We start from the raw sequence: 27,534 nt of genomic DNA, 5'->3' as shown, positions 1-27,534 counted from the left end.
TGCTGCTATCACAATCTCCCTGACATGCTTTTTCAAAAGTAGGCAAGTATGTTATATAGTCCTTAGTCACAGTAGCAGGTAAACAAAAAGTATGGTGGTCGCTCATATCAGCTTAATGACATAGCACAGGTCACTGAACACAGAAAATAAGGGATTTGCCCTCCAGCACACTGCAGCAATATCAACAAAAAATATTTAAATCCTACATGATAATAGAGATTCAGAGGTATTAGTTATAGGAATTTGCAGTTTTTCAGTGACTAGGGGGTTCAGGCTTGTTCAAATACACACTGACACATAGAACATGTTAGGGACCATCCGGAGGGTGTGAATGTGTTACCCCAAGTAAGTAACCCTTATGGGAAAACATTTCATTTAGGACATTCCATCCAAGATTTTTTCATTTGAATTATTAATCTTTATCACTATGTGGACCGAGATGTAGTCAGCATCCCGGCATGCTGATGGTCAAAATACCGGCTCCGGAATCCCAACTGTCAGCATTCCGAAGGTAAGTATCAGGGGTTAGGGGGAGGGTTAGGTTTAGGGTTAAGCACTAGGGGGGGGGGGAGGTTAGGCACTAAGGAATGAAGGTTAGGTTTAGGGTACGGTGTGGGGGGGTTAGGTTTAGGCACTAGGGGGGAAGGTTAGGTTCAGGCACTGTGGAGGGTTAGGGGTAAGGGTTAGGGGAAGGATACTTACCTAATGGTGTAGGGATTTTGACCAACAGCTTCCCGAACGCCGGGAACCCATACCCAACCCATGTGGACCATGTTCTGAAGCAGGAAGGGATAATGCAGCCTGTGATTCGTTAGTCATCTTTTTTTATTATGTTTTATCTCTATGTTTTGGTTCTAGCTATCATTTTTCTTTCAATTCACAGGAATCATATCACAAATAACCAATGCAATATGCTCTTGCTATATAAATACGGATGCAAGATTGCAAATGCTTTGGGGCCCACACAGATCCTCAGTGTACCAAGGACAATACTCTTCAATCCAAATGAAAATCAAATGCACACATTAGAAATTCAGAATAATAAAGGTCACACCCTTTACAACCAAATACATGCCTAGATCTAGGACACACCCAGTTATATAAGGTACACATATTGAAATTGTAGCATATTTGCATTTTCAATGACAATATAATTGGTAATGCAGAGACAGCATAACTTGTAATGTACCATGCTCGTAAGGTGAAAATGTCCCAGCATCAATGTTAATATATGGATCGATTTTAATGGCGGTTACTCGCAGTCCACATGACTTCAGGATTGTACCAATGCTGCTTGCGATGATTCCTTTCCCAATGCCAGAGATGACACCACCAGTCACCAGTATGTACTTCATTGGTTCTCCGCGTACACTGCACAAGCGCTGAAACAGAGTTCTGGAACGTAACAAATAAAATGTCGTCACTGTTCACAAAACTTAAATGAAAATAATATATTTATGATAAAGCATTTATAATCCAATTAGCATTAGTATGTAAAAAAACAATTAATGTCAAAACCAAATTGATTAACTTTGTTACTTGAACATCCAAAATATAATTATCCTGTAAAATGTGAAATTACATATGCATGTAATGTTCTTATTTCCAGTGCTATTTGGGCTTTTTAGTACATCTCCCCCTTAGTTCTTTCACCGATGACAGAAGAGCCCACCTGCAGCTAGACCAAATAACATGGATGGAAGCACTTTAATGAGACCAGTTTCCATTTTACTGTTCCCGCAAACACTGGTCCTGTCACCTGTCCCAATAGAGTGCTGGAAAGTTAAATTACCTTTTTCCACAGGTAATAAATTTCAAAGCTCTTCTTCCAATCATTAGACAGCTTATTTCCTCACTGAAAAGTAACAAAGGTATGTTTTCCCAAAATGAATTGAAAAGCCTTAAAAAAAAAAAAAAAAAAACTTATTTCTTAAAAAAAAAAAAACCTGTTTAATTTTTTGCACATTTACTTTTTTCATACTTTAAACCACTGCTTCTGCTCTGTAAATAAGCCATATTATAATGTGACACAGCTGTAGCCAAAGTATTCTGTAAGCTGCATACACACGTAAAGATTTTCTGTCCAACCATCCAACTAGTTGATTGGTTGGGATGAAAATCTGGTAAAGTATGAAAGCAAATGACAATCAGCAATCTGCTCCCAAACGCCGGAAAATGGACGAAAACTGTTGTTTGAACAAATTGTTTAGATCAGTGGTTCCCAAACTGTGCGCCGCGGCACCCTTTGGTGCCTCGGGACACTTGCAGGGGAGCCACAGGTTGGTGGTCCAGCACCAAATTAAATTATTTATGGTCAATGTAATGTAAACATGTGGACAAACAGAAATGCAAACCTGTCCCCCACCACATAACTGAACCTAAGGATGACAGATAAGCACAATTTACTTCACTAAATTTTTTTCTGACTTTCTCAATAACAACATTTTGGCTTAGGGGTGCCATGGAGACAATGCTGATACTCTAGGGTGCCGTGATTCAAAAAAGTTTGGGAACCACTGGTTTAGATCAAACATTTAACAAACTTGTCTAACGACCATTTTCAACTGTTTTCTGGCATTTAGGAGCAAATTGCTGATCAGTTACTCCCATACGTTACCAGATTTTCATTCCAACCAATCAACTAATTGGATGGTTGGACCGAAAATCTTTACGTGTGTACCCAGCCTTAGAGACATATCTGTGCTCTCTACTGCATGATAGGATTTCACTTTGAGCTTAACACCCCTTATGTATTACTCTTATGAGTCATTTGATGAGAAGTGGAGAAGTGGCGCTAAACATTAATTATTATTCAGAGTCCTTCAAGAATAGAACTTCCAAGTATCCCAAATTTCCCCAGACAGTGTTCTTTAATACAGAAAGTTTTTAACTCATACACAATTTAAACCCCTGACGATGAACAGGACAAGAAGCAGCACTTTACATTAGTTACTTAATGAAAGAGGCACAAGAGCCATTTAAGTAGTCAGTTAGAATTATTCCCAAATTATGATATACATACCAGAACTTACATATCTCCAGCTATTTGCTGCTGTGTATTATAATTGAGTACATTATAAGTTGCTATTTTACTTTTTTTTTTCAAGTTGTAAAGGTTCTTCACAACAATTGATAACAAGCATTAACTATTCTTTCATATTTAGTTATTACGATAGTACAAATATCAAATTATCTTGATCTCATGTATATCTCTATATAAATATATATTATATATATGTGTATATATATATATACATATATATACATATATACATATATATATATACATATACATACATATATATATATATATACATATACATACATATATATATATATACATATATATATATATATATATATACATATATATATATATATACATACATATATATATATATACATACATATATATATATATACATACATATATATATATATATATATACATATATATATATACATACATATATATATATATACATACATATATATATATATACATACATATATATATATATACATACATATATATATATATATACATACATATATATATATATATACATACATATATATATACATACATACATATATATATATACATACATATATATATATACATACATATATATATATACATACATATATATATATACATACATATATATATATATATATATACACACATACAGTCAGGTCCATAAATATTGGGACATTGACAGAATTTTCATATTTTGGCCTCTATTCACCACCGCAATGGTTTTGAAATGAAACAAAAGATGTGCTTTAACTGCAGACTTTCAGATTTAATTTGAGGGTAATTACATCCAAATCGAGTGAACGGTGTAGGAATTACAACGGTTTAAATATGTGCCTCCCACTTTTTAAGGGGCCAAAAGTAATGGGACTATCAACTCAAAAGCTATTTCATGGACAGGTGTGGGCTATTCCCTCGTTATTTCATTATCAATTAAGCAGGTAAAAGGTCTGGAGTTGATTCTAGGTGTGACATTTGCATTTGGAATCAGTTGATGTCGACTCTCAATATGAGATCCAAAGAGCTGTCACTATCAGTGAAGCAAGCCATCCTTAGGCTGAAAAATCAAACAAACCCATCAGAGAAATAGCAAAAATATTAGGTGTGGCCAAATCAACTGTTTGGAACATTCTTAAAAAGAAAGAACGCACTGGAGAGCTCAGCAACACCAAAAGACCAAGAAGACCACGGAAAACAACTGTGGTGGATGACAGAAGAATTATTTCCCTGGCGAAGAAAAACCCCTTCACAACAGTTGGCCAAATCAAGAACACTCTCCAGGAGGTAGATGTATATGTGTCAAAGTGAACAATCAAGAGAAGACTTCACAAGAGTGAATATAGAGGGTTCACCACAAGATGCAAACCATTGGTGAGCCACAAAAACAGGAAGACCAGATTAGAGTTTGCCAAACAACATCTAAAAAAGCCATTACAGTTCTGGAACAACATCCTATGGACAGATGAGACATAGATCAACTTGTACCAGAGTGATGGGAAGAGAAGAGTATGGAGAAGAAAAGGAACTGCTCATGATCCAAAACATACCACCTCATCAGTGAAGCATTTTGGTGGTAGTGTCATGGCGTGGGCATTTATGGCTGCCAATGGAACTGGTTCCCTTGTATTTATTGATGATGTGACTGCTGACAAAAGCAGCAGAATGAATTCTGAAGTGTTTCAGGCAATATTATATGCTTATATTCAGTCAAATGCTTCAGAACTCATTGGACGGCGCTTCACAGTGCAGATGGACAATGACCCGAAGCATACTGCAAAAGCAACCAAAGAGTTTGTTAAGGCTAAAAAGTGGAATGGTATGCAATGGCCAAGTCAATCCCCTGACCTGAATCCGATTGAGCATGCATTTCACTTGATGAAGACAAAACTGAAGGGAAAATGCCCCAAGAACAAGCAGGAACTGAAGACTGCAGTAGAGGGCTGGCAGACCATCACCAGGGATGAAACCCAGCGTCTGGTGATGTCTATGCATTCCAGACTTCAGGCTGTAATTGCCTGCAAAGGATTTGCAACAAAGTATTAAAAAGTGAAATTTAGATTTAGGATTTTTTAGCTTGTCCCATTACTTTTGGCCCCTTAAAATGTGGGAGGCACATATAGAAACCGTTGTAATTCCTACACCGTTCACCTGATTTGGATGTAATTACCCTCAAATTAAATCTGAAAGTCTGCAGTTAAAGCACATCTTGTTTGTTTCATGTCAAAGCCATTGTGGTGGTGAATAGAGGCCAAAATATGAAAATTCTGTCAATGTCCCAATATTTATGGACCTGACTGTATGTGTGTGTGTATATATATATATATATATATATATATATATATATATACATACACACACACACACACACACACTCACAGTGGTGCTCAAAAGTCTTTTGACAAATACTTTTCTAGAAATGTATTTATTATTTCCAATAAATTTTCATTTTCATAGGTTGTAGTATTTGTTTATCTAAGGTTTCTCAGTAACCCGATCCATGATACCCTCTACGCCAGGGGTGGCCAACCAGTATGTCAAAGAGTCGAGATCATGCACGCGCCGAAGGCGCACGTGCAAAAATGGATGTGGCCAGCTAGGCCACGCCCCTGGTATTATGTATGTAGGAGCATGTAAAAGCGCATGCACACAATCACCGTGGAGGTAACTATTAAAGGGAAAGAAAAAGCCAGAACAATATAAAAAACATTGAAAAAACAGATCCACAAAAAATACACTAAAACAAGCCAGATCCACTTAACATACACTGAAAAAGCCATATCCACATAAAATACATTAAAAAATAAAACCAGATTCACGAATAATACAATCCAACCCCCCTGGTGTCACTCCAGCTCAGGGGCATATTTATAATGGGTGCAGGGTGTGCAGTGCACACAGGAGCCTGAGTCCAGGGGGCAAACCCTGCACCCATAGTTAGTTATACTTACCTTTCCGTAGATTTGGATGTCCTGCTCTACAGTGCCAGACCAACGCTGCAGGACATGCAAAAAATCACAAAGAATATGGCAGCGGCCATTTTCCCCGGTGACTCGCGCACGTGCAGAAAAGATGTTCCCGTGATAAAGGCGCGGGAGCCATTTTCCCGGAGACCCGTAAATGCGCAGTAGGTTTTGTCATGAAGCTAGAATCTACTACGCTGACAGAGAGGAGGCCCAAACTGAGGTTTCACACGGGTCCCTTCCTCTCTTAAAACGCCCCTGCTCTAGTCCCTCCATGTGTCACTCCAGCCGTCCATATGTCACTCCAATCCCCCTCATGTGTCACTTCAGCTGCCCCTCATGTGTCACTCCAGTAGTCCCTCCTCCTCCTCTCTCCCTGGGCCACTCCATTCCAGCCACTTTACCCCACACTCCCTCCCACTCCACTTCAGCCCCCCACATGTCATAAGTAAAATGAAAAAAACAAATAAAAAAAACCCACAGCTCTTACCCTGTTGCGACTGTGTAACGTAGGTAGGCTCCCACATCTGCAACTGCATCCTCCTTGTGGCTGCAGGTTCAGTCACAAGTTGAGCTTCACCTCCTGTTTACGGCGTGACATTGCCACATCGCCCATACATGCTTCCACAGCGGAGCAGACTGCAGCAACAAAGGACGAGCCTCCTCTGATAAGCTGTCAGTCAGGGGAGCCGCATCAGAACAACGGATGACCCGCATGTGGCTCAAGAGCCACAGGTTGGCCACCGCTGCCATAGACTATCAGCATGTCCATGTACCCGGGGAAGGGTGGTGGCAGTTAATTTCCGTCCGGTTGGGGGTGTCGCACCCCCCATGCCCTTTGCCTTCGCAGGCTAATGCATAATTATTGCTTAGAGAGAGGCATATATGTAGAACATGTTAGGGCAGTGGTTCCCAAACTGGGTGCCGTGGGACACATGCAGGGGTGCCACAAGTTGGTGGACCAGGACCAAATCAAATTATTTATGGTCAATGTGATAGTGACTGCCAATCATAAAATGTGTTCACAACCCTGTCCACCACCACATAACTGACCCTAAGGATGGCAGCTAAGCGCAATTTGCAACATTTCTTTTCTGAATGTCTCAATGAGAAACGTTTGGCCTCGGGGTGCCTTGAGCTAGATGCTGCTGCTCTAAGGAGCCGTGATTCAGGAGAGTTTGGGAAGCACTGTGTTAGCATGTGCTGCATAAGACATGTTCCAACAGAGAGAGGGACAGTGAGTGTGAGGTAACTTGTTGGGGGATGTACAGTATTATGTAGTGATCAGTTATAAAGCTGCTATTTCTATGGCTACAGTAGCAGATGTTTGATCAGCCAGTTGCAGGCTTTTCAGCAATTTCCATAATAATGTCCAGAATGCAGAGGTTATTGAACTATACACGAGAGTCAGTGGTGCATACTTACCGACTTTGGGCCGTATTCAATTAGAAGCGAAAAGCCGTTTTCCGCAGAAAAGTATCGCGGATCGGGGCATTTTGCGTGGTCGGAACCTATCTCCAAATTCAATTCCAGACGGTTTTCTCCTACGCGGAAAGTCAATGCAATGTAGTAGGCGAAAAAGATTTGCCTAAGAATAGCAGGAGAAAAGAAGTGCAACATTTTTATTTAGGGGTGCAAACGTGGGGAAACCACTCAGAACCCTTGGGACAGCCCCCAAAGGACAACTGCGTCAAAAAATCCAGGGAAAAAAAGTAAGAACACGAAAAAGTACAAAGTGGGGGAACAAGCATAAAAACTAGCGAAATCGCCTTCTTAGGGGTCTGCAAGGATGGGTGAGGTGTTTTTGGGATTGCAGGTGCATGCAACAGGTGCGTTTTCCAGGTTTTTTAAAACAACACTTTAGAGAATTTAAAATATGCCAGCACCCATTTTCAATTACCCCAAATTTGACAGGACTACTTATTTTCACCAAAAAACACTGCTTAATGCCATTCTTCACCACTTTTACAAGGTCGCGATTAACAAGGATTTTAAACAACTTCAGTACCCCAAATAGTATTAGGGCTACTTGAGCACTTCTATATTGATCCCCAATGTTAGTGCATCTTTTTGGGGGTTCAGGCTGATTTCCCCTATTGTGACAATACTTTCCACCTGTTCTGCATTCGCCGCTTGCCGTTTTCGCCTGGTTAGTAACTGAATAGGGCGAAAAGCGGGGACGCACATGATAAGTTTTCGCGTCCACGCTAAAATGGATTCCTCTGAGGATTACTATATAGAGGAAACTATTAATGACAGTGTGGAAGAAGAAGAAGAAGAAGAAGAAGAAGAAGAAGAAGAAGATCCTGAATTCCATACTGAGGATCAGGAGGAAGGACAAGCTCATGGTGAGATGTATGGCTCTGATAGCGACGTCACAGACGAGTCTGCTGCCCAGAGTGTGGAAGAACCGCAAAGTGAATTGCAGAATGCAGAAATGGAGGAACAACCACCTGCAAATAATGGAGTCATCGCAGAGTTTAAAACCCAATGTGATGGAGAACATCTAGGTATAGATTACCAGTACTGTTTTAGACAGCTGACAGATCCGGCAGATGAAGAGTATTTAATGGTGACCACAGAGGATGATAAAGCTGCAATCTCCATGTTTGGTGGCACAATTTACCATAATTGGAACGGTATAAAGGATAGCAGAAAATGCAGATGGAATATGCATCAATATGGACCCACCATGAGAGGCATCAAAGTGATAGCACTGACTTAGGAGAACCCATAGCCATAGGTGACCTGGAGGGAAGACCACAGCAACAGCCACAATGGCAGCCTGGTTACAGAGAGAGAGTACAAGCAGGAGGAGACCATGGAAACTGCTGAGGGCAGAGTGCAAGTGCTAAAGCAGCATAAAAATAAGACATATGGTAAGAACTTACCTTTGTTATCTCTATTTCTACGAAGTCCATAGGGTTTCACAGGGTACCTTGGGGTATAGGTGGATGCGGCAGTCATCCGGGGACCTCAGTTAAATTTTGCAGCTCCCAGGATGCACTGGGGTCCCTCTCCTATGCCCCTTCCCCCCGAGCCAAGGCACCTTTAGTTACGTAACAAGCCATAGGCCGGAGGAGGAGAACAAAGAGAGAAAAGAAAGTCTGGAACACACAAGAATCACATTCTCACCAAAAAGGAGACGGAAAACCGGTAACCAGAACAAAGCCAATCTGCAGCACAGGTGCGACAGGGTGGGAGCCCTGTGGAACCCTACGGAATTCGTAGAAATAGAGATAACAAAGTGAAGTTATTACCTTGGCAAAAAAGGAGAATCCGTTGTCCAAAGGAAGCATCCTGAGAGGCAAAGTACCAAATGCATAATACCACGCAAAGGTATGGACAAAAGACCACGTGGCCGCCTTACAAAGCTAAACAGCCAAGTCGCCACTACAAGCTGCCCACGAGGGACCCACAGACCGAGGAGAATGAGCAGTAACAGAGAACGGCACTGGGACGCCCTCATGAGTGGAAGCCTCAGAGATCGCTCTGCGAATCCACTTACCAGTTCTAAAGGCCTGTACTAGAACTTCCTCGGTAATGTGGAAACTAGACACCACCTAAGAAAGGAAACCAGCGCGAGACCTAAGCAACGCCCTGTTCCTGTGAAAAATCAGAAAAAGAGGGCGACAAGAGAGAGACAGAGCCCCCAATCTGACACCCTTTTAGCTGAAGCAATAGCTAGCAGAAATACAGTCCTTGCTGAAAGTTCATTGAAGTCTACCGAGCCCAGGGGTCCAAATGGAGGTCCCTGGAGAGCTCGAAGGACCACAGCCACAACCTAAGGAGCCACTGGAAGGACAAAGGGAGGCTGAATGCAAAAGACACCCTGCATAAAGTGTGGATATCATGAATGGGAGCCATCCCCCTCTAAAACCACACTGCACCCACAAGGAGGCAAGGCGGAGACTCTTATTTAAGCCCTCCCGTAGGAAAGCCAGAACTCTGGATATCCAAAATACCTGGGGATCGGACACCCTTCAAAGTATATATGCCACACCCTGTGGTAAGACCTGGCAAAGGCGGGATTCCGAGCACTGAACCTGGTGTTGCACCACAGAGCTGGAGAACCTATTAGCCTTTAGGAGGGATGTCTCAAGAGCCATGCCGTCAAATACAGACGACCCGATCCGGGTAAAGGCCAGGAACCTGAGACAACAGGTTCAGATGTTGAGGCAAAAGCAATGAAGTGTTGATGGAGAGACTCCGAAGACCTGAGTACCAAAGATGTACACACCATGCTGGAGCCACCAGCAGGATCGAACCCCCGTCTTGCTTTAACCCTTGAAGCACTCGAGGAAGAAGGGAAAACAGAGGAAACAGGTACGCAAACTGGAAGGTTCACCGTACCATTCAGCGTCTCTAGTTCTGGACCCATACACCCGCAGCCTGCGGTTGTGTCTGGAAGGCCTTGTTCACTGGGAGCCAAAATACCTGCTGGTGAAGGGATCGTCTCCCAGGATGCACATCGTACCGGCTGAGGAAGTCCGCTTCCCAGATGAGGACTCCGGGAATGAACACTGCCAAGATGGCTGGGAGATTGCCTTCCGCCCAAGTCAGATTGCGGGATACCTCTACGGCCTTCTGACTACGAGGTTCCCTTTGACATTGATGTAAGCCACCGTTGTGGCATAGGCAGACCGAATTTGCCCGGGCTGTTCGAGCAGAAGGAGTCTGACTAGTTGCAACGCTCTGGAGACTGCCCAAAGTACAAATATTGATCGGGAGGCAGGTTCCGCTGCCATCCACTGTCCCTTAAAGACGTATTGTTGGTACATGGATTCAGGAGCCACGGGGCACTTGAGCTGTAATGAAAGCTGGTTCAAGTCACTATTTTCATATGATCCTGTGGTCGTCAGGGGAATAGGAGACAAAGGGGGTGATTGCAGGTTTGCAATTCCGTCCTGCATTACTTATACAAGCTGCGTTGTCCAAAGCAGCATCCGATAATCGGAAGAGTAGGCAGGTCTTGGTTTAATCATGGCTGCCACAGTACACTGGCACTTAAAGTATCACACATCATGCCAGCTTGCTCTGGCACCAGGGCAAGCTGGGAGCTGTAGTTTGCCATAGAAAAATTTAAATATACAGACAGTTGAAGACAAAAATACTGCAATAAATTAATACATAGAAAGTTTAGTTCCAAAACAACTTTCACTACTTACCTAGTCCCAGCATTCCTTAGTAGCCCAAAGAGAAACAGGAAAACCTCTACCCCACCTTAAAGTAAAGCCCTACACCTGTTTTCCACACCAAGAACCTAAGCATACAGGTAGTTTGTACATGAATGCAGTGGCAATAGGCCATCAGGAAAAAGAAAAATGACTTCTGGAATGTTGTCCCTGGAGAATATAACGGTCAGACCCTTTATAATGTATAAACCAATCAGTATTTAATCCTAAATAATACAAAATAAATTTTTAGTGAAACAATAGCATTACACAGAAAAGGGATTAATGTTAAAATCACCCCCGTTTTCTAGGAGTGCCAAAGCCATTGTCTGAGTCTGAAGCTTTTCACACTGGCCTGGCCGTGATTGGGATCTGAGGCAGCATCTACGGACGCAGCACTCTGATCGCTACTGCTGTCAGGAAGCATCTGCTTCCTATAGATGCCTCCTATAGTATTTTTGATATTTGCTGGACAGTATTGAACAGTCGCTTCTTTGCGGCTGTGCAATACCATCTGGACCTGAATCAGGCCCAATGTACAACGTGAGCCACATCACACCTAACCTAGATTAACTATGCATGCTGCAACCACTGAATACATAGTGGGTGCACACTCCCAAAAACACAGACAGTAAAAGCAGTATTTATTTAGCCACCATGACACTACTGGAAAAGAAGTTGGTGATCACAATTTGGTGAAACGTTCTGGGGCTAATGTAGAATTGGGTGTAAGTGCTTTTTTTTTTTTTTTTTTATCACAAATTGCACTTTTTTGTACTGCACATGTGCACAATAAAAGTCATAGATTTAGAGACATTTTGCGATAAAGCCTCCTTACAATTAGAGAAGCAAAACTGACGGAGGACATGTGCAAGCATTCGCAGCAGTGACGTACTGGGGCGCCTAATTGGCCCTGGTAATAGAAGAGCGCGCATGTTGTAGACGTGCGCGTGTACAAAGGGCGCCTCACTAGGGTGCACTGCGTGTTATGGAAGGGTGGCTTCGCAGCATGCCCCGTATCTCAGCACACCAGCCGAGCAGAGCGACGGGAGGCTTTCAGTCGACTGGACCGGCCCATCAGGCCATCTCCCTTTCTGCCAATTGCCAGAAGTGCCAGATGGCCAGTCCGGCCCTCGTTGGCAGAGTAGAGAAAGGGCGAGTTCATGCAAATATCTCCCATGCAGACCACAACAGGAACACATGCGCTTGTCAGTAGGCGTATCACTTGTAGATGCCCGAGCCCTGGGCCAAAAAATGCATTGACCATGATGACAACTGTAGCTGTTTATGATTGGCTGAGTCCATCTTAATCCCTTCCACTGACACTGTTACTATTATTAGTGTGGTTGCTGCTAACTTCTTGCATTATTTATTAGATATTTGCAATCGGTCCTTCGCATGAAAGCAGATTTATATTCGAGAAAAACAACATATTTTTCTTTATAACTGAAATGTTGTATTTGCATCTGTATTTAACTGTGTTTTACATGGCAAAGTGACTTCTTATTTATTAATACTGTGCGGACTGTATTGTGTATATAAATCTTAATAGGCCTGATTTAGTGTTGTACGCAAACCCGATGATTTGCATACAACACCAATGGTGACAGTTCTGCGTATGTGCAGAATCAGTCTAGTGCATGGGAAGGTCTCATTCTGCGAGGTTGCTCACAGTGCCCCCAAGTCACAGCATAACTTGACATGCTGCAGCCGTTTGGGGGCGGACCGTTTTCTTAAAAACGGGGGACTGTCGGCCCCATTTTCAAGGCATGCCAAAGCCAGGGTCTACTCTTCCAAGGCAGCTTCACTGGCCCCGCCAGAGTGAAAACATCCTGTTGAAGGTTACTCAGATGGCCAATGTTATCGCAGATGATCTGATGCCGAGTCCTCATATGCTGCAACAGATCAGAAAAGCTTACAGGAAGAGTCAATTTACACAAGATGTCTCCTGCAACATTAGCATATTTATACGCAGCCGCTGTGTGTACTGCGTGCACCTTTTAATCAGGCCCTAGTTTGAATTATTTATGTACTGCAACTTTAATATTTACCACTACCACTAGCAAGCCACATGTTGTAAATCTGACTCACATACCACTGTTCTCTCAGCATCTCTTCTAGCTCTGCAAGCTGCATATTACAGATATGTCCTATTCTGTACTATTGCCACAGTCGCGCCAAACAGCGTATCTTGGCGTGTCAGGTCCCATGCAAATCTGCTTGCGTCGAGAAGCTTTTTGCTGGAATGTGAGTCTTAATCTCAATGCAATGCGACAAAACCGCTTCAGCAGACAGCACTGATTAATTTGATATGCAACACTATATCTGTGTGCAGCTGAGTCTGAGGGGTAAATGTAATAGCCTGCGGACTGCAGGCATCGGCAAATTCTGTGCGACTCTGCCCAATGTTTTAAAGTAGAAGTCATTTAAAAGACAAAATCTTAGTCACAGGGCATGTGACTAGGTCTTACGCACATCCATTGCGTCTTTAGACTAATGCCGCAGCCGATAGGATTCGTACAGAAAAGCCCACAGCTTCGACTCAAATGCACCGCTTTGCATAGTTAATTGCCCATCTGCACTTCGGTCTCACCATTGGACATTAAAGCAGCTCTATGGTTGCTCAGGATATCAGTTGGGACATGACCACCGATGACTGAGCCACAGCAAAAAAGGACAGTCACTGGTCGCAACATGCCCACGTCTTGCTAGCCAACCCACTGTTACTACCCAAGAACGCCCATTGAAATTGTCTCTCTCTATATCCCCCGACAGTAACCATCAGGAAGCCTGCATAAGCTAAAAACATTGGCTGCTTGAGACCAAAATCTACACACTGAATCAGGCCCTAAGTGGCTAGTTTACTTCAAAATATAAGAAACATCAGTAAACATTGGAACCATCAATGTCTCAAAACCAATGTGCTCTGTGTCTGATGTTATAAACATTGACACTATGGGTCGGATTCAATTAGTCGTAAAAAGTTGCGCTTTGGCAAAAAGCATATCGCAGGTGCAAACTTTTCGCAGATAAATGCGTATCACGCTATCCAATTGCCGAAGTGTTCACATTCGCTAAAACTCCCTGGACAAAAACCGACAAAATATTTTCACCATCTCAGATGAAAAAATGTGCAAAATCTCTATTTTGGCTAAAAATGTGGGGATGATTCAGAACCCCTTGGACACTTCCACTATTGACTAATTAGGCAAAAATTATTTTTTAATTAGCTTACTTTGGCCAATAATGACATTGGGTGAAAAAAATTAAAAGAGTGGAAAATAGAGTTAAGGTATTGGGGTCAGGTACTTTGGGGGGCTGTATGGATGGGGCAGGTTTTTAGGATTGCAGGTGGCTGCAACAGGTGTGTTTTTTAAAACATTTTTAAAAGTGCACTTTATAAACAATAGCACCCATTTTATTGTACCCCCAATTTAGCTGCAATTATTTTCTCCAAAAAAATATTGCTTTTTAATTTTTATCAATTTTCCACACTTATGCAAATATGCATATAACAACCATTTCACACAAATACACTTCTATACTTATATCCTGGACTTTGCTATTTTCGCCATGCGCAATTATCGCACATATGCATTTTCACATCTTTTGTAACTGGATAGGGCCAACAAACCGGAGTGCACATTGTGAAAAGACGCGAAAATATTGCACTAAAAGTGGCAAATACAAAATATACATTTTCATTTTATCGCGGCTAACTGAATCCGGCCCTATGTTTTCATTCCCATGTCCCATCAATATTTAGGATTAGGAAAATTACAGTACATTAGTTTTTTACCAATAAACTTATTAGGTATTTATTTACTATTCCGCAATTTGTCAAGATGGATTTAAAATGGCAACTGTAATAAATGCTTGTTTAGTAATTATTACATTTGCCATTTTAAATGCATCAAAGTTGTCGATAATCGTCAGCTTAGTAAATCTACTCCTTAGGCCCTTATACAATTGCCGGCGAAAAGTCAGAATCCGCGAATAAGTATCGCGGATGACATCATTTCGCCAGGCGTAAATGTAACACCGTATTCAATTGCAAAGACTTTTCGTGTGCGCGGAAAATCAATGCAATATAATGGGCGAAAAAGTTTCACCTATGAATAGCAGGCAAAAAAAAGTGCAGAAGTGCGCTTTTGGGGTGCAAAGGTGCTGAAACTACTCTGCAGCCCCCCAAAGGATAACTGCGTCCAAAAAATCCTAAATAAAAGTGAGGATAATCCCAAAAAATTACTTTGAAAATGGTGGTGAAAAAGTACAAAGTTGGGATACACATAAAAAGTAGCGAAATAGACTTTTGGGGGGTCTGCAAGTATGCGGTAGGTGTTTTTTTGACTGCAGGTGCTCGCTGAAGGTGCGTTTTTGGCGTCACTTAAAACTTCACTTCAGCATTTTTAAACCATGCTTGCCACCATTTTCATGTACCCCAAATTTGACAGGAATACTTATATCCTCGAAAAAAATACTGCTTAATGCTATTCTTCACCACTTGTGCAAATATGCTATATAGAGGTAATTAAAAGCACATAAGTAACCCAAATAGCTCCAGGGGGGCTAATCGGCGACCTCTATACTGATCCCCAATGTTAGTGCATGTTTTGGGGGGTATTAGGCTGATTTCCCCATTTCTGACAGCACTTTCTGCCTGTTTGAGTTTCGCCGGGACGCGTTTTCGCATCCTTTGGTATTGAGCACGAAAACTTTGCGCGTCCAAAACACGCGATGTAGGCGAAAAGTCCAGCAGGTGGAAAAGTATCGCGGGTGCGAAACTAATTGAATACGAGCCTTAGACTCTTAATACATTTATTGACATTTGCCACTCATTTGTAAGACTTGGGAGTATATTTATCCAAAAATTTTGGGCAATGTTTTTTTTTTTTTTGTTTGTTTGTTTGTGTTTTTCTGGGGAGGGGGGTTGTTTTACCCGCAAATAGTAACATATTCGTTGTAACCTATGGGCTACATTACACATAACATTCCAGGAGGGGGAGCCCCCCGCATTGGTAGCATACACATGCAGTCTAGTAGCTGTGTATGCGTAATAGCGCAGAAGCCCCCCCCCCCCCCTTGAACCGTGAATTAAAGTGATCGTCTCTGAATGACAAAATGTGTAGATGTCAGTGAGCTTTAATTTCTTATTGCTGCGATTAGTCCTGATAATAAATGTAACCGGTGAGATTTTAGATAGGTCTCTAATAATTAAGTCTGGAGAGTTTAATTTACCAGCTTTCTACTTATGTATTCTGTGTTCCACAAATATTATCAACTCACTGTTGGTTATTTTTGCCAATAAAATGCTTCTTCAGCTCACCTTTGTGACATTTATATAGGTTTCATTCATGCACAATAAAGGCTGTGATCTTAGTCCAGGCTCCCATCCATCTGCTTTCCCTCCTTAGGTAAATATCATATATTCCTATTACAAGGCGTCTCCTGGTGACATACAGGGGGTAGTAGGGAAGGACCGAGATAATGTGGCTGTTTGAGATGTATGAGGCTCTGGGAAGTGATAAAGTGGAGAGTGATAAACGACCAACCAATTAGCTCCTGTCATGTTACAGGCTGTGTTTGATAAATGACAGTTGGGAACTGATAGGTTGGTCATTTATCACTCTCCACTTTATCACTTCTCAGAGCTTCATACATCTGCCCCAATATGTTACCTCCAGAAGCCAGATCACAAATAGTACTAGCAGAATGATTGTGTGTGTGACCCCCTACACAGTATGTGCCTCCAGGGGGCAGTCCCTCCTTCTGTCAGCAACTTAACCCCTCCCATGCCAACAGAGCCTGGTCATATACAGGACAGGGCAGAAATAACTACACAAGTGACCTTCTCAACAGTAATTTATAATGTAACTAAGGGACAGCACAGCTCGGACAGCCACCACTGCCTCATACCTGCCTGCCCGCAGACCAGCCACCCATAGACCACAAAGTGAGCGAAATACATTATTATATCAGTGGCGTCTCAGGGGAGGCGGAGGCTACTGTCAGTGTCACACTCATTACCTGTGTAGTACGTTGCAGCTCCTTGAAAGTCATGTGATCCTGCCCATACCGCCTTCATGCCAATACTATGGGGCCCGAGTGTCTCCTGCTTCTACTACACAAACACGCTGGATTGTTGGGGGAATAATTGACAGCTGCAACCTGGCAGGAGGGGGCGCACAGCAGAGAGACCAGCCTGGCGAAGCGAGCACAGCCACAGAGCATGTGACAAATACTGGCTGCTTTCTTTTTTTTTTTTTTTTTAAAGCGCTTTATTGACATGTGAACAGGTGACATTATGTACAATTGTAAGTTCTCCTGTCGTTGATAGAATCAGCAGCATCACATTCGCAACTGCACTACATGAATGGCAGGCTGATTGCTCTGGGTCACACACCCTTCTCCTTGTCACCATGTTATATAAATAGCCCTGCTTGTAAGTTATTGCTGCAGCAGTGGCGCTACTATAGAGGGTGCAAGGGGTGCGCTTGCTATGGGGCCCACCGGCTTAGGGATCCACCTGCCAAGCAAGCAACCCCCTTCACCCTGGGTGTGAAGCAAGGTTGTTAGCTTATAAGTGGTTAGGAATCTGTGGGGGAGATGTATGAAGCGGCATCAGGGCACACTATGTTTGCTATGCACCCCTGTCATTATCGGCCCTGCTATCTACAAGATAGCAGCGCAGATAGCCTGGGCTATGTATGAACAGTCAGTTAGTCTGACCATTTCGCCCGCTCCAGCTGTTGCCATCAACAGCTACAGCCTGGCGATGCACTGTCCCTGCTGCGGGGGCTGCCAGTTCCAGGTCTGCATGCAGGATCTTGCGAGATCCCGCGCATGCTCAGTGGAGCTGGCCGGGACTAAGACACAGCGCATCAGCACTAGGCTGATGTGTGGTGTACTCAGGCAGGGATTGGCGGAGGGGGGAAGTTACACCCCCCCCCCCCACTCCGGCCGATGAGCTATATAGTTAGTGCTTATAGTTAGTGCTTCCTGCTTCGCCTCGGTAAAAAGGCAAAGCAGGAACCGTTATAGCAGCACTTCAAGTACAGCTATAATACATCTGCCCGTGTGCAGGAGAGAGCCGGGTAATGTCATCCAACTAGTATAGCACCTAAGACTAAGCCACCCGGAGCTGGCAGAAGTAGAGACTACGTGACCACCATCATCCAGACCCAGAAGTGCCAGGCCACAGATCGCAGCGGCAGCAAGCAAGAGACAGCACTTGCTGTGAAGGAGACAATCAGACGCCAGGACACCCAAGAGTGAGAGAGAAGGTAAGACTGAGAGGAAGGGGTGCCCAGTAGCAAGTTAAGTTAGCTCAAAGCTGGTGTTATCCCCTCCCCAGGCTATAGCTATATCTCGGTGAAACACATGCAACATGGGGGCGCCTGCATCAAGCTAATCCCTGTGTACCTCCCCTCACCTTGAGAGAACAGTTAGCTCAGAGTCAACTTACTTACACTCACCAGACTGTTCCCCCGCTCGTCTACCTAAGGGTACTCCATCTATAGTATATTGTACATCAGAAGCAGTCATTTTATACAGAACATTTAACATTAATATATAGGAGGTGTGGGACGCCACCCTCTAAGGACATTCACTGCACAGACTATACCTACCATTGGATGCAGGGACACCTACTTACTAGTTTTGTGTTCCAGTGCATATAAGAAATTTGCATTCCCCTGTGGCATAATGTGAATGGGGGATCTATTAAAAAATTTGCTATAGGGCCCACAAACTACTAGTTACACCCTGTGCTGCAGCATTGTTCTGCTATGATCATACAGGGGCATTTACTAACATATCACCTGGGCAGGGGCACATAATCAGTAAGCAAGCACTAAAAGTGTATATTAATCCACTGTGAAAAGGAATATTAGAAAGACCAATGCATTTTAGCTTATGGTACTCAGTACTGGCACCTATTCTTAAGCTGGGTACACACCTTTATAACCAGCAGCTGATCGGGCTAAACTCTCCCGATCAGCTGTGCAATGTGTCCCCAGTGTGACCCAGTCAGCTGCCTGCGAGTAGTGTACATACTGTACAGACATAGCACAGTGGGGTCTATTTATTAAGCCTTGGATGGATATAAAGTGAATAGAGATAAAGTAACAGCCAATCAGCTCTTAACTGCCATGTCACAAGCAGTGTTTGAAAAATGACAGGAGCTGGTTGGTATGTACTTTAGCTCCATCTAAGGCTTAGTAAATAGACCTCATTGTGTACTAGCTTCTATGGGATCAGGAGATCAGGCCGAAAAATATTAAACAGCACAAATCTCGACGGCGACCTTTGCAGTAGCGTTTAAAGCGTTAGGCTAATACTCCTAGAAGGGTACTGCTTGCACACCTTTACAACTGTCGGCCTCTTCACCCAATATCGTAGTGCCAAGGATTGTATAGGTGTGTACCTAGTTCTGGAATCAGGAAGATATGATTGATATTTCAGGGAAAAAAAAAGTGCCCTGTATGGCGACTTGTCCAGAATAAGGAAGCTACTGTAATATTGTATCAACTTGTGGCGAGTAACAGCACCTTTTCTCTGCTTGAGGCCATCATTTATTTAGTATTTCTACCTAAACCTGGTTATAATTCAACTGCTATTATAACATGCTTAGGGTTAATAGTTTACTCCCCTTTGTGTGTGTATATGTATATATATATATATATATATATATATAAGAGTTATGGTAAATCCCTATGGACTTTCTTAGAAGTCCATAGGGTCCACAGTGAGACAATGGGGTGTAGGTAGACTTGGAGGACCGGACACCAACACCAAAGCTTTTTCTGTCCCAGGATGCTCCTATCCTTCCTCCCATACCCCGCCCACAGACTGAAGGCAACTCAGTTTTGTCAATAAGCCTAAGGCAGGAGCAGGATAGGAGAGAAGGAACACTGGTACACTGAAGAATCACACTTTCACACAAAAAAGGAAACAAGTGACCAAGAGAAGAAACCCATAGAAGCCATGTGCATCAGAGCAGGTGCCCTGTGGACCCTATGGACTTCGAAGAAAGAGTTAAAAGGTAAGATTTAACATAATTCTCCTTTTCTTCTTCAGGGTCCATAGGGCTCCAAAGGGAGACAATGGGAATGTCTCAAAGCAGTTGTTCAAGGGCAGGAACGCTCCTGAGCTGAGAGGAGAACTCAGCGTTCAAAGGAAGCATCCCGAGAGGCAAATGTATCAAAGGAATAGAACCTAAGAAAGATGTGGACAGAAGACCACATGGGCGCCCTGCACAGTTGTTCGGCAGACATGCCACGGTGGGCTCCCCACGGGGGAACCACAGAGCAAGGAGAATGAGCAGATACTGTAGTCGGCACAAAAAGGCCAGCCTGCGTGTACAGTAAGCCTGTGAGATAGTCATGCAAAGCCATCTGGCCAAAGTCTGTTTGTTTGTTGGCCTTCCCTTCTTGTGGAATCCATATAGGACAATGAGTGAATCAGTTTTCCTGATGGAACCAGTACGGTCAACGTTGATCCTCAGAGCACGGACCACATCCAAGGAGGCCTCAGCTGCCGAGAGGTCTGGTGATTGGAAGGCCGGAACTACAATTTCCTCATTAAGGTGGAAACGAGAGACCACCTTGGGAAGGAAGCCTGGGCGCATTGAAAGAACAACCATGTCCCGATGAAATATCAGAAATGGGGAGCTACAGGAGAGCACCCCTTAATCAGATACCCTACGGGCAGGCACTATAGCCAGAAGAAAAAATAAAAGTCTTTGCAGTGGGCCATTTGACGTCTACTGAGTCCAGGGGTTCAAATGGAGGTTCCTGAAGTGCGTGGATAACCACTGGCAAATCTCACAGAGCCACAGGAGGGACAAAGGGAGGTTGTATATGGAGAACACCCTGCAGGAAGTTGTGAACATCAGGCAGTGGAGCAATTCTGTGCTGGAACCAGATGGACAGAGCAGAGATGTGCACTTTCAGAGAGGCCAGGCGGAGTCCAAGATCCAATCCAGCTTGAAGAAAGGCAAGTGTTCTAGAAACCCTAAAAACCTGATGGTCATAGTTTTTGGTAGCACAGCACTGGAAATATGTATGCCACACCCGGTGATAAATCCAGACAAAGGCCGGCTTACACGCTCTGAGCATGGTCTGGACCACAGAGTTAGAAAATCCTTTAGACCTCAAAGAGATGGACCAGGTATAGATGTAGACAGGCACCCTGATACAATAGTACTTATCAAACGAAAAGACCATGTAAACTGCGCTCCTTCCTTGGCAAGAGTCCACACCCAGGTTCACCACACCATATGTTATCCAATACAAAAAACGGGAAAGGTCACCAAGCGCTGGATTCTGTTCATATACTCAAAAAAGAAAGAAGTTCTTTATCGGTAAACATTGATTGAACACAACTTCTATTGCAATTCTCACCTTAAATAGGTGAAAGAAATTCCTTGAAAGGTATCTTTTCAGACCTGTAGGCTGATATTATACAGCGAGGCTGAGATGGGTATTGAAAACTGATGTCTAGTATTGAAGATCAACATAAAGTCTTCCCCCTATAAGTGGATATATGACGAGAAAAGATACCTTTCAAGGAATTTCTTTCACCTATTTAAGGTGAGAATTGCAATAGGAGTTTAAAGGTTGTGTTCAATCAACATTTACCGATAAAGAACTTCTTTCTTTTTTGAGTATATGAACAGAATCCAGCGCTTGGTGACCTTTCCCATTTTTTTGTATTGGATGACCCTGATACAATAGGTCCAGTCTTTGGAGAGGAGAGTCTATGGAGTGACTCTGAAGATCGGAGTACCAATGGCGTCTGGGCCAAGCCTGAGCTATCAACAGGATTGCGCTCCCTTCTTGCTTGAACTTCTGAAGAACCCGAGGAAGAAGGGAGACTGGACTGAAGGTCCACTTTAATGACAATGTGTCCACGAAGGCTGCTTCGGGGTCCCTCGTCTTGGACCCGTACACTGGAAGCTTGTGGTTGTGTCGTGAGGCCATAAGGTCCACATCCGGTAGACCCCATTTGTCCACCAGGAGCTGACAGACTTCTGGGAGTAGGGACCATTCCCCTGCGTACACGTGACGGCTGAGGAAATTTGCTTCCCAATTGAGAATTCCTGGGATAATGGCTAGGAGATGGCGTTCAGCCCATGTGAGAATGCCTGACACTTCTGCCATTGCTCACCGACTTCGAGTGCCTCCCTGGTGATTGAGGTAGGCCACTGCCGGCTTGCCGAAGGATATCCTGAGCCAGATTGAGGGCTCTGTAAATTGCTCTGCGTTCTAGGACGTTAATTGGTAAGATTGCCTCGGCGTCCTTGGAAGTGCTGGCCGGTCACTGCACCCCATCCGCATATGCTTGCGTCTGTGGATCCCTTGTCTAAGTGGGACCCTTGTCTAAGTGGGACTGTAGCCACCAGGAGAGGGACAGGCGAACCTCCGGAAAGAGGCCCATCATCTGGGATCTGATCAGAAGGGGCAGCCCATTGCACCTGGAGAGGATCAGGTGTTGTAGGGGCCTGGAGTGGAACTGAGCAAACTCCATCATGTCAAAGGTGGACACCATGGATCCCAAGGACTGCATTGCAGAGTGAATTGACACTCGGCAACTGTGGAGTAACCTGCGCACTCGGTGCTGTAGTGTGGAGATTTTAGTTTGTTTTTTTATTATTAAATTTGCAAAAATTGTAACAAATACTTTTTACACGTTGTCATTAAGTGGCATTGTGTGTAGAATTTTGGAGGACAAAACTGAATTTATTCCATTTTGGAATAAGGCTGTAACATAACAAAATGTGGAAAAAGTGAAGCGTTGTGAATACTTTCCGTATGCACTGTACCTTCTGTCATTTAAAGAGTGGCTCTTTTGCCCTAGGTGTGGGTTCTGTATCTTCTATTTGAATAATTGATTTTACAGTTAGAGTGAGAGAGGTCTGTATCTTTTGCCTCCCAGCAAACAGACAGCAGCGCTAGCACAAGTCACATACAATGCAAAGTATACAATATAACTACAGTGGGCACTAAATTCAACTACATAGACCGCAGTGGTTGGTAGAAAATAGCGCTATATAACCTGGCTCCTAGGAGAGGTATACAGGGAGATTGGGCCCAGTGTTCCCGGAGACCTGTGGCTGTTGCAGAAAATGGCCACCGTGAGTCTATGAGGGGGCGGAGGGAGAGGGAGCGGAGGGTGAGGGAGGAACAGCTCAGGGGCGGCAGTACCACAGTGGGATGCACCCTGAGCTGGGGGTGGGACTGCAGGAGAGGACAGTCTCCCCTATGCTGAAATCAACCATGGGGTGCCTGGCCTTAGCTACCCCTTGCACCAGTAGAAATAAGAGTTATGGTATAACATACCTTTGTTAACGCTTTCTTCTAGATCCATAGGGTCCACAGGAATTACCTTGGGGTATGTGGTTGGAGTGATCCAGGCACCAAACAGTTACAAACTTTAGCTCCAAGGATGCACTGGGTCCTCCTCCATATATACACCGCCCCTGGCTACAGGCATTCAGTTTGTTACCAAGGCAGGAGAAGGCAAGAGGAGAAGGAAGGACAATTGTACCACAGAAACACTCTCTCTCTAAGAAGAGAGAATCATTGAAATACAAAAGAAAAAGATTCAGAACACCCTGAAAAAATGTCCTAACATCAGGCAACGGGGCGATCCTTCATTAAAAAGAAACAGAGTGCAGACACCTAAACTCTCAGGGTGGTCATGCGGAGACCCCGGTCTAAACCAGCCTGGAGATAAGCAAGCACTCGGGAGACCCTGAAAACTTCAGGATCATATTTTCTATGCTTACACCATTGAAAATACGAGTGCCAAATCCTGTAATAGATACGGGAAGAGGAAGGCTTCCGTGCCTTAAGCATCGTCTGAATTACAGAATTAGTAAAAACCCATGGCTCTTAAGATGGAAGATTCAAGAGCCACGTCGTCAAAGATAGACGAGGAAGGTCCGGATTCAGGCAGGAACCCTGTTAACAGGCCCGGCCTTAGAGGAAGAGGACATAAAGTATCTATGGAGAGACTCTGACAGTCGGTGGATACGCTAACTTGAAGTCCCACTTCACTGCTAGAGTGTCCCCAAAATCGGCTGAGGGATCCCTGGTTCTGGACCCGTACCTGGGGACCTTGTGGTATATTTATGGATAGGAGACCCTCCTTGGTCATCCATCCACCCTAAAAGGTGTGACGGCCCATCACTGTGCTCCATCCACGGAGGCTGGCATCGGTAGTGAGCACCCAATCTGAAATCCTGAAGGGACGACCAGCTGTCTGCTGTCGCCATGAGAGGGAGAGCCGTTACCACCATGAGAGGGAGAGCCGTTACCAGATGATACGGACCATCCCACCGAGACAGATTCCATCTCTGCAGGGGCCTGGAATGGAACTGGACATATACCACCATGTTCAAAGGTGGATACCATGGACCCCAGGACCTGCATTTGTGAGTGAACTGACACTCATTGATTGCGGAACAATTTGCGCACCCGCAATTGTAACCCCCGGTAGAAAGATCCTTTGTACCAGGGAATCCTAGTAGCACCCCTAGACGTACCATCTGTTGTATTGGAGAAAGAAAAGACCTTTTCCGATTGACTATCTTGTGTATCCTCAGCCTCCTCAGATTATATTTATATCAGACTCTGAAAGCAGGGTGAAATGAGAGGATGGCATACTCAATTTATATACTTAAGCGGCTGATGCCTTATTCGCCTGTAACATCTGCAGATAGGTAGATGCTAAAAGCCAGATTCTGAACTGAGTGGACATAACCCTACCATCCAAGAGGGATGTATGACAGGAGGAAACATAGCAGGCTGTAATCACTGTGGGAATCCCAAGTGGGAGGCAGTATGGGGGCTGATAAGCGGTCCACTTACTGCGTCACAACCTGAGACCAGGGGAGTATTCAAGGTGACACCTGAACAGGTGTTGGCAAGGTGGACTATTGTGTATAACAATGAACACACAGTCCATCGTGTATGAAAACCTGAGAGGCCTACTGCACAGAGTTACGTGAAACCAGCCCAGGGACAACAGTCTCCTAATTCCCTAGTCCTGGGCCCTGGGAAATATTTGCAAGTAACCTATAACAAGTGCTAGTTTAACAATGCCAAGTGACCCCCTTCACAGAAAAAAATAAATGTGAAGCACTCTCTGAACCCCTTACACCGGCAGTTTAGGTGTTAGAAAGAAACACAAAGTAAAAAATGTTTCAACAGTAGCATAAGTCACATAAAATCTTTGCAAAAGGGCATTAAAATTAATTACCTAAACACATCAGTTAGGATCTACCTGCAAATAACGTATTTGCAAATAGGCACCGAAATTGCGACCATATTGGTAGGATATAAGTGCAATGCATACAAATAGGCACTGAATCACAAGCAACAAAAGTTGGTAGGATTCCAGCTATATACTGAAAAAGTTAACATTATGTTCTGTATGTTCGGCAGCCATCTTGTACCATTTTGTGTTAAATGTTATTCATGAACCTATTTCACTGTCAGCTACATGACTTTAGAAAAGCTTAGAGACCTTCACTTACTTGACAGTTATTTCTGAGAAGCAATCTCAAGGATAGGACTGTGTGCACATTCCAATGCCAGGCTGTGCCAACAAAGAACAATTCTAAATGTACAGAAGTCTCTGCTTATCTTATTGCTAGGCAGAATATCTAGTGGGGGTTGAGAGACTTTTACCAGAGTGCTATAAAATTTAACTGAAATTAATACACTGTAGAGGATATCATAAACAACCCCTTGCTGTGTGTTTAATTCTCTCCGGCCGCTCATAAAACAACTGGATTACTGACAAGAGAGCTCTCTTTGGGCCCGGTGAAGTCTGTTTCAACAATACCTTCCTAGGAAAAAGGTATGCTCTAAGATTGACCAAATCTCCCTTCAGCCAGCACTCAACTGCAGCTGAGCATCCCTAATTCATTATGAGAGAGGGGAATGGGCAGCCTAGTCTTCACAAGTATATGTGAAGTACAATTTAACCCCTACCAGCTAAGGGTTAATTGGAGCACTTACCTTATGCTGGGCATACACTATACAATCATCTGTCAAATATCTGTCCAATCTGGCTGGTTGGAATGAAAACTTGGTAATGTATGGGAGCAAATGACAGTTGATCATATAGTTTTAAACATTGTAAAACGGACAAAAAACAATTGTTCAAATTGGTTCAATTCGTGTTTTAACCAATTTGAACGACCATTTTTGTCTGTTTTCCAGTGTTTGTGAGCAAATGGTCGATTGTCATTTGCACCCATACATTACCAGATTTTAATTTCAACCAGCCAGATTGGAAAGATATCTGACAGATAATTGTATAGTGTATGAACAGCATTAGTCATATAAAGGCAACAATGTAATGTGACCACCTTCACAAATATCTAGTAAATGTGAAGTACAGTTATAGCTGAGTTTTTTCAGAAAAATAAAGGCAGTATAACACACAGCAAAACTTAATGCATTTAAGCAATATATTTGCAATAGGCTCTTAATCAACTACAAAAAGCACAAACAGCTTAGTAGGATATTGAGCTCTGTATAACCTGGCCACCAAAGGAGAGGTATACAGGGCCATGATCTGGGAAAAAGAAGTCCAAGGGGGTTCCAGGAGTTGGTAGGCTGGACTAATGTGGTGACTCCTTGTAACAGTGACCACATAATCTGTATGAAAAGCTGAGGGGACAACTCGCCTGACAGGCCATACATGAAACCAGCACAGAGGCTCTCGCCTCCTGCTTCTCGTTTTCTTTGGACATAACAATATCCCTAATGTTATGCAAAGTAATATAATACACTGTGACAGAGTTTTACACCCAAAATAACCCACACACCTGTAGCAGAGGGCTTATGAGGAGAAACAGCAGTGATAGTGATAACTGACAGTTATTCAGGAATAAAAAAGGCAGTATAACACAGCAGATTTACACAAGTCACATGCAATGCAAAAAATATGATATGGTAAGAACTTACCCTTGTTATCTCTATTTCTACGAAGTCCATAGAGTTCCACAGGATACCTTGGGGTATAGGTGATGGCGGCAGACATCGGACACCTCAAAGTTAAATTTTCAGCCTCCCAGGATGCACTGTGGTCCCTCTCCTATACCCCGCCCCCGAGCCAAGGCATCTCAGTTACGTAATAAGCCATAGGCCGGAGAAGGAGAAGAAAGAGAGAGAAGAAAGTCTGGAACACACAAGAATCACATTCTCACCAGAAGGAGACGGAAAAAACGGTGACCAGATAAAAGCCCATCTGCAGTACAGGTGCGGCAGGGCGGGAGTCCTATGAAACCCTATGGACTTCGTAGAAATAGAGATAACAAGGGTAAGCTCTTACCATCTCTCAT

At 43.5% G+C, this 27,534-nt stretch overlaps 1 protein-coding gene across 4 annotated transcripts in view; it reads right to left on the bottom strand.

Annotated features, from left to right (window-relative positions):
* Window positions 1-17,403, bottom strand: part of CTPS2 (CTP synthase 2) — a 234,169-nt gene extending 216,766 nt beyond the window's left edge. For 2 of the 4 annotated variants that reach the window (XM_088453684.1, XM_088453686.1), the window contains exons 1-3: window positions 17,202-17,403; window positions 1,793-1,900; window positions 1,190-1,395 (exon numbers count right to left, since the gene is read on the bottom strand). In XM_088453684.1, the coding sequence (XP_088309810.1) occupies window positions 1,190-1,395; window positions 1,793-1,836 (250 nt within the window). In that variant the 5' untranslated portion in view covers window positions 1,837-1,900; window positions 17,202-17,403. The remainder of the gene's footprint in view (window positions 1-1,189; window positions 1,396-1,792; window positions 1,901-17,201) is intronic. The other 2 variants (XM_088453685.1, XM_088453687.1) reach the window with 2 other exon arrangements.
* Between the last annotated feature and the right edge of the window lie 10,131 nt (window positions 17,404-27,534).

Source organism: Taudactylus pleione, unplaced genomic scaffold, assembly GCF_031769625.1.
Source record: "Taudactylus pleione unplaced genomic scaffold, aTauple2 ptg000585l, whole genome shotgun sequence".
In the NCBI taxonomy this organism is placed as follows: domain Eukaryota; kingdom Metazoa; phylum Chordata; class Amphibia; order Anura; family Myobatrachidae; genus Taudactylus; species Taudactylus pleione.
The sequence above is the reverse complement of the archived record's forward strand: the minus strand, read 5'-3'. Positions and strand labels throughout refer to the sequence as shown.